Source organism: Microtus ochrogaster, unplaced genomic scaffold (genome assembly GCF_000317375.1).
Source record: "Microtus ochrogaster isolate Prairie Vole_2 unplaced genomic scaffold, MicOch1.0 UNK16, whole genome shotgun sequence".
NCBI classification, from domain to species: Eukaryota; Metazoa; Chordata; class Mammalia; order Rodentia; family Cricetidae; genus Microtus; species Microtus ochrogaster.
In genome coordinates, this window is record NW_004949114.1 from 653,752 (window position 1) to 666,756 (window position 13,005).

Below are 13,005 nucleotides of genomic sequence, written 5' to 3' on the forward strand. Positions count from 1 at the left end.
GGGAGGGGGAGAGGAGCTTGAGGGAGGGGGAGAAGGGTGGGAGGAGGGGGAGGGAAATGGGAGGCTGGGAGGAGGCGGATTCCTTTTTTTTTTCCTTTTCTCAATAAAAAAAAAAAAGAGAGAGGTTTTCCTGACTCAGCAGAAAAAAAAACCACGCTGTTTTGAAACAGTGGCTTCCTGGGCCATGCCACTGGCACAAACACTGGCTCTTTCAGGATACCAAGCATTTAAATGGGGTTTGTGAGCAGAGTGCTACAACTTGCTTAATGGCAACATAGACCCACCGTGTGCCTGAAAATGAGGCTGTGAGCATGGCTCACACTAAACAGACCTGGACCTCACCATTTTGGACTAGGTGGACCCAAAAGACAAAGCAACCTTAGTTGCTGCTTAGCATTTTAAAAAGCACTCCTGGACAGAAAAGAATTTCAGATATACAATAGGACAGATTCAGACATAAAAGGACTCTAAACGAGTCATAGTGTGCTTAAAAAATGTACTTAGGCTTGGGAGAGAGAAGAAAAAGAATATAGAGAGTTAGAAAAAGAAAGAAATAATTATAAAAATAAAGAAAATTCTTTAAAGAGACAGAGTACAGTCACAGATTAAAGGAGAAAAGATAATAAAATATTAAAAAGTAATAGAATAAAAACAAATAAGCCATGTAAAGATAGAATATACACAGAGAATTTTGATTATATATATTATTGGGTTTTCTTTGAATTTTTTGACTGTGAAGGAGCTAAGTAACCAACATATATACTTTAAAGGTATCTTCAGATTTTGAGTCTAAGGCTATGTTGCTTTGGAAAAGAGGTTCTTCTTTTGTTTCTACAAAGGATGATAACCTGTGGAATCCATCCAGACTAATGTGGTTTGGTGGACCAAGATTTCTGGAAGGTTGCTGTGAATACCCCCCCAAAATTACTTTGCTCAACAAAAAGCAGGAAGCAGTTTGGAGATAACTACACCCAAATTCCCAAATATTGTTTACAAATGTTTGTTTACATTTAAAGGGGGATATACTATAGAGATTTACATTGGTAAGGATCTTGGTTTATTGATACAATTTTAAGTTCAATTTTATTATATGTGTATTTCTGTTTTTCATTAAAGTATTGTGTTTGTGCAGTTCATTTAAAAATGTAATGTATAATTAAGAAATATATGTTAATAGAGAGTCATCTACAATAGTCAAATTTGTAGTCATGTTAATTAGATTTTCTAGATATATAAAGATGTATTTCAGTTAGGTATTCATCAAACCTTTCAGAGAACTTCAGAATATGGCATTTAAAGTATTTAAATTAGTTAGGACTATTCATGACATGAGACACATCTGCTCCCGGCAGCACCAATTACCTAAAGAGGAAGATGGGCATTGAAGAGGCTTCTTGTGGAGTTTGCTAGCCATTTGGGCAATAAACTGCTCTTGACTGGACTGCTTGATATTATGTTGTGTGAACTGGACATGCAGGACCCACAGAGAAATGACTGCTAAACTTGCCTAAAGGTGAGATGGTCCTTTGGGGTTTCCTGCATCATGAAAGAGTCTGCTAGACATTCTGCAGGATACAGAAGAAAGTAACTGGTAAACTGCCAATATAGGCAGAACTGTCTTCGAAATTTTCTGCTTCACGGAAAAGTATACTGGATACTATGGGCTTGTAGGATGAAGATGGATGCCCCAATGCTACGCAAGAATTTTGGATGACTATCCAGGCAGCAAGATGTCTCTGTCATTTCTAGAGTTTTGGAAGTTGCTTACAATGCACTTCCTGTTTACTTAGGTAATATTACTTCTGGAGTCTTTGATGGAGTTGAAGAATTTATAGTTATAGTTTCTTTAGTTATGATAAAATATAAAGTAGATATAAATATTTAACTATAATTCTTGTTTAATATCTGTCTTGTTATGTGTAATTTTACTATGGTAAATTTAAAGCCTTTTTTATTTAAACAGAAAAGGGGAGGTGAGTGGGATTCCCCTCTGTATGCTGTGAATACCATTGGTTAATAAAGTAACTGGCTTGGCCTGATAGGGTAGAGTAGAGTTAGATGGGGAAAACTAAATTAAATGCTGCAAGAAAGAAGGCAGAGTCAGGGGAGAAGCCATGGAGCTGCCAGACATGGTGAAACCTTGCCGATAGGCCACAAGGCTCATGGTAAAATATAAAATAATGGATATGGGTTAATTCTAGACATAAGAGCTAGCTAGCAATAGACTTAAGTAGTTGGCCAAGCAGTGATTTAATTAATACAGTTTCTGTGTGGTTATTTCGGGAGTCTGGGCAGCCGGGAAATGAACAAGCAGCCTCCCTACAACAGATGTGTAACCTGTTTCCCTGCTCAGAAGGCTGGGAATGGAGGTAGGTAATATTCGAGGTGATCCTTGTGCTATCTGTATGACTGAGACCACACCAGATCCTCCCCTAAACTCTTAACATAACACATGTACCCTATCCAAAGAGTCCATCCTCATGGAAAACATGACACGTACTTTGAAAAAAGTTTTGATGTAATTCTGCATCTTTGTGCACACAGGAAACTTTTCCCCAAATTGTACAGCACTTCAAGATGCCTAAAATCAACTGCCTGGTGTCAGGCTGTGGAAGCTTAAAGGCACACAGGCAACTGAGTCTTGTTGAACTGGACTTCTTATTTGCCTCATCTGCAGAGTTACTCTAAGGACTCTGGTGTCTGCAGAGACCCTACAGAGTGTCCTGCAAAACCTGCTCGGAGAGTAAAAGAGAGACCTCGATTTTTACAACATTTCTCCATGGGGGCTCTAGTATAATACCTGCTCTAGCCATAAGAGGGGTCCATAGGCAGGAAGTACGTCAGGATGAGTGCTCACCTCTGATTGGATGTGTAAGTCAGAATGTGTGCTCACCCCCAATTGGGGGAAGGCATGAGGTACATAGCCCTGTGGGTTTTGCCTTTATAAGCACCTGACTAAAGTAATTTGAGGCCATTGTGTGGGGATCCCAGGTATGGACCTGGCTAGTGTCCATCCTTCTGGCCAATATTTAATAAAGCTTGGCTTAAAAAATTGGTAGTGGTCTTATTCTCTCTCAGTGGAATTAACACTGGGGGAGGGTACAAGTACTTGCCGGTTTTTATAGACCCTCTCCAGTTGGGTAGAAGGCTGGGGGTCTTGGCCTGAAAAGAGAGTCACAGAAGAGTCTTCCTTGTGCCCCAAGGATTATGGTATCAGTTGGGTAGATTCTGAGAAATGCCTTGCTCAGCTCTGGATATAAGGTGCCACAAGTTTATCCACTGCCCTATGCTGGAGCCTTTATAGGGGGAATAAAAATGGTATGAGTTGATGGAAAAACAATGAGACGCCAGGATATTCCTTTCTGGGAGTGTTTGAAAAGAACAGACCCTATTATAAAACTAAGAACTGAGCCAGGCAGTGGTGTCGCACTCCTTTAATCCCAGCACTCAGGAGGCAGAGGCAGGTGGGTCCCTGTGAGTTCGAGGCCAGCCTGATCTACTAGAGCTAGTTCCAAGACAGGCTCTAAAGCCACAGAGAAACCCTGTCTCAAGCCCCCACCCCCAACCCTAAAGAACTGAAAAACATTATAAGCAGCCAGTTAAATGCTTCTTATGAGATTTTGTAAAACTTGCATTTTCGAAGACATCAAATGATGCTTACAGGTAACTTGGTTAAGGCAAAACTATTTTCAGACGGTCTAACAAGTTGTAACTGCAGGAACAGCCAGCTTGGAAACGGGCTGTAAAAACACAGGTCTATGCTTTGCAGACCCTAAAAACCTCGTGATTTCCTGATTTGACAGATACTGCCCGAAGGCGTTGTTTCAGATAAGACTGTTTTGTACTTTGCATTTTCACTTTGAACATTTAATGGGGAAGTGAGAACGAGATCTGAGACTCTGAAACTTGCCAAATGACTTATGTAGTCATTATGCTAGATAAATAAAGAGTCTCTCTGCTTGAGAGACACAGCTGCTGAACCCTCAGATTTGCATTCATCCCTTTGTCCCCAACACTCCACACCTCTTCTTTGGCACCTGAACACAGCTGAAGCTGGACTTTGGCAATGTACTGCTGGTTTACTAAATATGTTTCTATTGATGATTTATATAATGGGAAGTACACTTATTTATTTATTAAGTATATAGTGTTCTGTCTACATGTATGCCTGCTGGTCAGAAGAGGGTGCCAAATCTCATTACAGATGGTTGTGAGTAACCATGTGGTCACTGGGAATTGAGCTCAGGATCTCTGGAAGAGCAAGCAGTGCTCTTAACCACTAAGCCAACTCTCTAGCCTGGGAAAATACATTTTAATAAGGACTGTGGACTACAAGGAAAAGAGACAAAGACATAAATCAGATAACTGGTATGAATCTCTGTTTTGTTTTTTTTTTTGTTACCACTGGCTAACCACTCTGCTGTCAGCACTGGCTGGGTCTATAATTTTCATTCTGATGAAATTAACATGGGGATCTTGCTTCTTCAATTCTATGGCCAATTATGAAAAACAAAGGGTTAATTAAGTCTAATTAATGGTTCTTAGGACCAATGGTTCTTTAGAGTAGTGTGAGTCCACAATTTGACTCATCCACTAACGTGACTGGGGAATGTAACAGGCCTCCAGGTCTCTGTAGGCTCCCAGATTTTATTACAACTGTTTTCATTTTGACAAGTGGTGTTATCTGTAAACTGAGCGTTATGGGCTAAACTTACTTCCATCATGGGGTCAAAGACCTAACTAATCAAACTTCTGGGAAAGTCTCTAAAAGTACTAACCTTGCTTTTATGGATTCTGTAGTTCTACTTCTGGCTAACAGCTGCTGTCATCTGAAGTATACCAACCCAGAACATGTTTTAGTTTCTACGCTTAAAAGCTCACCCTTAGAAAGACTCAAGGCTACACCAGGATCCCAAACCCCCAGCACATTCCCCAGTCAGCTAATAAAGACTTTCCATTGGCTTAAACCTGAGTCCGTTTAGTCTTCTCGGTGGGTACCCAGCCCCAGATATGACAGCGCTGACCTGTAATTCCAACCTGCAAGAGAGGAAGAAGGGGGAGTAGAATAGAGTTCAAGGCCATGCTGGTTGTGCTGGCCCACAATTCCCCAACATGAAGCAATCCATTTCCGTTCATTTTAATTATGGCTTCTATTCCTGTGATAAAACACCATGACTAAAAAGGAGTTTGGGGAGTGTGATGGCTATTTTTGCTTGTCAACTTCACTGTCTCTGGAATTAACTGAAAGCCCAAAATGAAGGGGCACACCTATCAGGGACTTTTGATTACTTAAGTGGAAAGATGCACTTTTAATTCAGATCTTCGCAGTGGAAAGACATATCTTTAATCCAGATCTTTTGAGGTGACGAGACCCACCTCTATTCAGGTCCATGCCTTCTGCTGCAAGTCTATTTAAGAACATGGAAGAAGGAAGCCTTTGCTCTTTGCTTGCTTGCTCCTGCCTCATTGGCAAGTCCATTTATTCCTTCACTGGCAGTAGAGCCTACTTCCTTGCAAGTCTAGTGTTTACTGAAGACCATCTGAGACATCTGGCCTAGTAGACTGAACAGCTACTGGATTCTTTTTTTTAATTAATTAATTTATTTATTTTTTTAAATTTATTTATTCATTAAGGATTTCTGCCTCCTCCCTGCCACTGCCTCCCACTTCCCTCCCCCTCCCCTGATCAAGTCCCTCTCCCTCATCTGCTTGAAGAGCAATCAGGGTTCCCTGACCTGTGGGAAGTCCAAGGACCGCCCACCTCCATCCAGGTTTAGTAAGTTGAGCATCCAAACTGCCTAGGCTCCCCCAAAGCCAATATGTGCAGTAGGATCAAAAACCCACTGCCATTGTTCTTGAGTTCTCAGTAGTTCTCATTGTCCGCTATGTAAATCCGGTTTTATTCCATGCTTTTTCAGACCCAGGCTAGCTGGTCTTGGTGAATTCCCGAAAGATCATCCCCATTGTCTCAGAGTGTGGGTGTACCCCTCGTGGTCCTGAGTTCCTTGCTCATGCTCCCCCTCCTTCTGCTCCTGATTTGGACCTTGAGATTTCTGTCCGGTGCTCCAATGTGGGTCTCTGTCTCCTTTCATCACCTGATGAAGGTTAATATTCAGGAGGATGCCTATATGTTTGTCTTTGGATTCACCTTCTAATTTAGCTTCTCTAGGATCGCGAATTATAAGCTCACTGTCCTTTATTTATATCTAGAAACCAAATATGAGTGAGTACATCCCATGTTCTTCTTTTTGGGTCTGGCTTACCTCACTCAGGATAGTGTTTTCTATTTCCATCCATTTGTACGCAAACTTCAAGAATTCCTTGTTTTTTACTGCTGAGTAATACTCTAATATGTATATATTCCATACTTTCTTCATCCATTCTTCCATTGAAGGGCATCTAGGTTGTTTCCAGGTTCTGGCTATTACAAACAATGCTGCTATGAACATAGTTGAGCATATACTTTTGTTGTATGATAGGGCCTCTCTTGGGTATATTCCCAAGAGCGGTATTGCTGGGTCCAGGGGTAGATTGATCCCGAATTTTCTGAGGAACCGAAACACTGCTTTCCAAAGTGGTTGCACGAGTTTGCATTCCCACCAGCAATGGATGAGTGTACCCCTTTCTCCACACCCTCTCCAGCAAAGGCTATCATTGGCAGCTACTGGATTCTTGGACCTTCCATTCATCAGCAGCCATTGTAATTCACTACACTGTAAGTCACAGCTTGTAAGTCATTCTAATAAATTCCCTATGTGTATGCATCTAAATCACACACACACATACATACACATACATATACACACACACACACACACATATACATACATGCACACACACATTAGATATAAACTGATTGGCCCATTAACTCAGGCTTTGTATTAGCTCTTATAACTTATATTAACCCATTATTCTTATCTATGTTAGCCACATGGCTCAGTACCTTTTTCAGAGGCAGGTCACATCCTGCTTCTTCAGTGTCTGGACAGGACTGGGAAGGAATGGGTTTCCTCCTTCCCAGAATTCTCCTGTTCTCATTGACCTGCTTCTACTTCCTGTCTGGTGGTCCCACCTATACTTCCTGCCTGGTTACCGGCCAATCAGCGTTTATTTAAAACATAATTTACAGAACATAGAATTGTCCCACACCAATACACATTCATTCTATAGGTTTTGTTACTTTACTCAAGAGAACCTTGAATAATATACTGGGTCTTACTTTTCTCTCTGCCACACATCTTTGACTCCTCCTCCTGCTCCTCCCTTTCTTTTTCCTCTTCTTATTCTTCTTTCTGTATGTTTTGAGACAGAGTATCTCTATGTACCCCTGATTTTCCTGAAACTGACTATGTATGAACTCACTGAAGTCTACCTTCCTCTGCCTCCTTTGTGTTGGAATTTAAAGTGTGTACCACCACGCCTGTCTTATTTGTCCATTTCTTTTTCTATTTTTTTTTCTGTTTTTTTGAGACAGGGTTTCTCTGTAGCTGTGGAGCCTTTCCTGGAACTAGCTCTTGTAGACCAGGCTGGCCGCGAACTCACAGCAATCCGCCTGCTTCTGCCTTCCAAGTGCTGGGATTAAAGGTGTGCACTGCCACAACTAGCTTTATTTTAATTTTTGTTCTTTTGTAGGTGTGTGTATCTATGTGAATGTATGCTATATGTGTGCAGGTGCTTATGCCAATGGAGGCCAGAAGAGGCCATGTTTCCATTGGAACTGGAGTTACTAGGTGTTGTACAGTGCCCACCAAACTGGGGTCCTCTGCCAGAGAGAAGCAATCACTCAATCACTGAGCAATCTTTTCAGCCCCCTAACCCACTTATTATAAGGATTTGTCATGACTTTGTCAAGTCTGCAGGCAAGCATACATTGATAAATTTTTTTAAAATTAGATTTATTTAGTTGTCTGTGTGTATATGAACATTTTGCCTGTACATATGTGCACCACCTGTATGCAAGGCCTGTGGAGGCAAGAAAAGGGTGTCAGGTCTCCTGGAACTGGAGATGGTTACTGTAAAATTTTTATGGCTGGATAAGCCTCTCTGCCAAAGCAATAATCAAAATTAGACCAAATCAAACTGAATTAGAAAAAGCCCAGGTTTAATGGATGCCAGCTCTCCCAGGGGTGGGGGAGGAAAGGGGTGGGGGGAGTGGGGGAGTGGAGAGGGATAGGGGTGGGGGCTGTAAGGCCCCCTTGGCAGAAAGACAGAGGGGGCATTGAGGGGGGAAAGGAGAACCAGAAAGACCACATGTTTGTCCTGTGGGGGACAGTTTAAATACCCTGTGAGAGTGGTCTTGACCCTCTCTGGGGAGGGTCACCATTTGGCGGGCTTTCTTGGAGGTGGAGTCTGGACTGAGGCAACTCCCAGGGGAGGGGGCTGGGGTGGAGCATCCAACCAGCCATCATGATGGTGCTGGGAATCAAATCTGGCCTGAAAGAGTAGCCAGTGCTCGAGACCACAGAGTCATCGCTCCTGCTCCAATAATTTACTTTTTTTCTTCTATCCCTTTAGTTTGTTGAGGGCTAGTTAGATTAGCACATGCTAGCAGGGTCCTCGGGGTTCTGTTATCATTGTTGTCTGGGCCTAAGCTGTCGCATGTCTCCTTTGGAAATGGGCCATTCTTCTTTCTGACACACACAAGTACCACAGTGCAGCTACACTGGAGTCCAGGAAATGTTCTCATTTTATCTTTTGTGTGGCTTTGCTTGTCTTCCTAACTTTAGACATCGACACTCTAACCACCGACAGGACTGTGTTTGGAAATCCTGACTTCGAGAAGGTAAAGTTAAATGAGATTTAACTTAAATCTTTTTGTTGTTAATTTTATGGTGTTTACATGTATCTGTGTGAGGGTGTCATACTACACTGAAATTACAGACAGTTGTGAACTGCCATGTGGGTGGTGGAAATTGAACCCAGGTCCTCTGGGAGAACACTCAATGCTCTTAACTTCTGAGCTCTCTCTCCAGCCCCTTATCTTAAATCTTAATGTAAGTTAAATGAGATACTTTGTTTTATTTTTCTTCTAATTTGGTCTTGAGTTCTTTCCAGAGAGTCACTAGTACTTTAACCCTGTCTTGATGCAGCTCCTGTGTATTACATACCCATCACACTCTAGTGTGAAGCTGGGGTGTGGCTCTGTGGTAGAGCCCCTGCCTAGAATCCCCCAGGGAGGGGCTGGGGTGTGGCTCAGTGGTAGAGCCCCTGCCTAGAATCCCCCAGGGAGGGGCTGGGGTGTGGCTCAGTGGTAGAGCCCCTGCCTAGAATCCCCCAGGGAGGGGCTGGGGTGTGGCTCAGTGGTAGAGCCCCTGCCTAGAATCCCCCAGGGAGGGGCTGGGGTGTGGCTCAGTGGTAGAGCCCCTGCCTAGAATCCCCCAGGGAGGGGCTGGGGTGTGGCTCAGTGGTAGAGCCCCTGCCTAGAATCCTCCAGTGAGGGGCTGGGGTGTGGCTCAGTGGTAGAGCAGTGTCTAACATGCACAGGCCCTGGGATCCAAGCTCAGATTCACAAAAATAAAACAAACAAACAACAACAAAGGAGCATAAGCTCCAATAAAAGTTGTTGCGAATATTTTGTCATGGATGTGTGGGTTCACGCATGTCCGTGAAATGAAGACTCAGAGACACATTGGGAATGAACTTAGCCTCTATGGCTGCAGGGGCTCAATCTTCGTGTACTGAGGAGCCTTCCCTTCACCTCCCAGCATCTTTATTTTTTCCTATATTTACACTTTAGCTTGTGGATTTCCATATCTCAAAACAAACTGATAGGAGCCTCTGACGATACAATGCCAGGTGCAAATACCTGATTCATGAAGTACCAAGGTGTTTGCATTTCCTTTAAAGCAAGTTCTTGTATAGGCCTAGTATCCATGGGAAACACTCAGTCAAGAGTTCACATAGTACAACAAAAGGCATTTGTAACACAAAGGAAGTTCTAGGGGCTTTGTGAAAACTCCAGAGCCAGACCAGGTATAACCCAGCTGGATTTTATGGCCAGTGGAGGTTACTTGCTATTCCTCTGGTGCCAGGTCAGCTAGACAATATACCATGAAAAGTCACAACATCAATTGGGCCGTGGTGGCTCATGCCTTCAATCCCAGCACTTGGAAGGCAGAGGCAAGTGGATCTCAGTGAGTTCAAAGCCAGATGGGTCTACAGAGAGAGTTCCAGAACAGGCTCCAAAGCTACACAAACAGACCCTGTCTTGAAAAACATAAACAAAAGTAGAAACATCTTAATGTTTCTTAAGATAAGACTTTTAGTTTTTCCCCACATTCCCATCCTGGTTGTGATAGCTGACTACACACAGTTCTACAAGCTGCTATCATTGGGAGAAGCTATAGGTGCAAGGTGCAAGGGATCTGCATTCTTGCTCATGGACTACAAAATCTGTTATCAACCTAATTAAACATAAAACATAAGCTGGCAGTAGACAGGGTGGTTGTGTGGCTGTAATCACAGCACTCGGGAAGCTGGAACAAGGAAGTGAAGGTATGATTTGGGATAGTTCAGTGGATAAGGGCACAAATATCAGGGTCTGAGTTTGAAGCCCCAACACCACATAAAAAAACCGTTAAGAACTTGTGCTGTAAGCCCAGGGCTGTGGGTGACAGACACAAAAGGATTAGTGACCCTTCCTCGCTGCCAGCCTAGATCCGGGTTCACCATATACAACCACAACCCATCAAGTAGAAGACACTGTGTAAAATATCATCTCATTTATATAAAATTAGACTTATCCGTGTGGTCCATAGAAAGATGTATAAAATATGGTGACCCGAGTGTTACAGTGGGTGAGCCAGGGGTAGCCTCAGCTACCCATCATTTGCTGTCCACCATTTTGATGGCCCTCACTCAGGCTCTGCCTCCATTCATTCTCAGGTCCCTCGGGAGCACTCAGGTGGGACAGATGAAGGACAGGAATAATTCCACTTCATTGCGGACAATAAGCCTCTTTGGGTGGATGTCGTCCGGTACAGCCAAGCTGGAGGTCATTTCCCATGCATCCACAAAGGCCACTTGGAGACCATCAAAGGCAGCTCGGAGGAACCTGTTCACCTGGATTGTGAGCCAGTCACTGCCATACACGGATTTGTAGCCAGTATTGGCCAGTTTGATAACCACCAGAGTACTGGGTTCCCTGTCTAGCAGGGCTTTCACAGCTTCCCGAATCCCTGCCAGTCTTCGAGCAAAGATGGATGGAGGGAAGGTGGTGAAGTGGGCTCCCATACCGAGCACCACCACTGTGTAGGGACCCCCGGCCAGGCCATGCAGAACTCTGGCCACAGAGTGCAAGGAGGCCACTGGAGTGCGATGAGATCGCAAAGGCCAGCTGTGGGCCCTCCAGTGCAACACTGTCCCCCGAGTTGTGTCCACAGCCATCAGGGGACCTGCCTGGTATTGGACATGTAGATCAACTGGCTTCAGAGCTGTCGGGAGGAGGAGAAAGAAAATATTAGCATAGGGGATCAGGAAGATGTCTCAGATGACAGCCCTGGTGCCTTGAGTTTGAACCCCTAAGATTCATAGGGTGGGAGGAGAGAAACAGCTCTTGTACATTGACCTAGGATCCCCTCACACACATGGTAGCAAGTGATTGTTCATATAGACGCCAAATAAATAAATAAATGTAGTAAAATTTTAATAATAAATTAACATAGGATTGTGAATCATCTTATACAAATAAATGCTCTTCTTCTTCTTCTTGACACAAGGTCTCACAATGTGGTCCTGGCTGACCTGAAACTCGCTATGTAGACGACGGGTCCTCAGAGTCACAGATCTGCTTGCCTGTTTCCCGAGTGCTGGCCTTATAGGTGTGTAGCACTATACCCTGTCTATATAAAGGTGTATATATATTTTGAGACAGGTTCTTCTCATGTTGCAGCCCAGGCTGGGCTCACACTTTATACCAACGATGAACTTGCACTCCTGATCCGTCTGTGTCTACTTCTCCTTGCTGGAATTGCATGTGTATCACCCCACCCAGTTTCTACCTTAGTTTTTGAGACAAGGTCTCCCTATGTAGCCTTGGCTGACCTGAACAGGCTAGACCAGGCTAGCTTCAAATTCACAGAGAGCTACCTGCTTCTGCCTCCCAGATCCTGGGAGATGTTACATACCACACTTGGCTTTTTTGAATTTTTTAAATTATGTGTATGTTTGTGTGTGTCTGTCTGCCAATATGTGCAAGGAAGTGCAGCTACCCAAAGATTCTCTGGTGCTTGAGTAATGGGCAGCTGTGAGTCACTGTCTGTGTCCGTTTTGAAACAGATACATGGTTTATTCTTATTTTGTATTCATTGGTATTTTGCCTGCATGTATGTCTCCATGAGGGTGTCAGATCCTCTAAAGCTGGAGTTTGCGAGCTGCCATGTGGGTGCTGGGAATTGAACCTGGGTCCTCTGGAAGAGCAGCCAGTCCCCTCAACCATGGAGTTACCTCTCTAGGCCCTGTATATGACCATTTTTAATTATCCTTGTACTCACGATCATGCTACTTCTTCCTTCTTTGCTTCTGAGGGTGAGGGGAGCGGAACCCAGGGCCTCTCAGGTGCTAGACAAGCACTCTACTACTGAGTTACATCCCCTAGCCCTTCCTGGATCTTCAGAGGCTAGTGCTCAACACTTGGGTGTGGCTGGGGCATGGCTCAGTGGTAGAGCTCCGGCCTAAAATCTCCCAACAGGCACCGGAAGAGGGGTGACAAGTGGTCGAGTACCTGCCTTTAATCCTCTAGTGACACACTGGGGTGTTGCTCAGTTCTAGAGACTTGCTATCCAAGTATGAAGACCTGAGCGTGATCCCCAGATCCCATATTTTAAAAGAATCAGAACCGCAACGGTGTCTTGCGGTTGTAACTCTAGAGCTGGCGAGGTATAGATAGGATTCTTGGGCTTGATGAACAGTCAGCCTTGCCATTTGGAAACTTCTAGGCTAAAGAGAGAACTTGTCTCCAAATATATTCTGTTATAAAGTGTGTGTGTGTGTGTGTGTGTGTGTGTG

The 13,005-nt window shown here is 43.8% G+C and overlaps 2 protein-coding genes across 2 annotated transcripts in view; both read right to left on the minus strand.

Moving 5' to 3' along the window:
* Nucleotides 1-13,005, minus strand: part of LOC102000481 (NXPE family member 3-like) — a 76,691-nt gene that overhangs the window by 41,433 nt on the left and 22,253 nt on the right. The window lies entirely within an intron of this gene.
* Nucleotides 10,754-13,005, minus strand: part of LOC102000759 (NXPE family member 3-like) — an 18,307-nt gene continuing 16,055 nt past the window's right edge. The window contains exon 5 of the mRNA XM_013353736.1: nucleotides 10,754-11,432. Coding sequence (XP_013209190.1) covers nucleotides 10,900-11,432 — 533 coding nt within the window. The 3' untranslated portion in view covers nucleotides 10,754-10,899. The remainder of the gene's footprint in view (nucleotides 11,433-13,005) is intronic.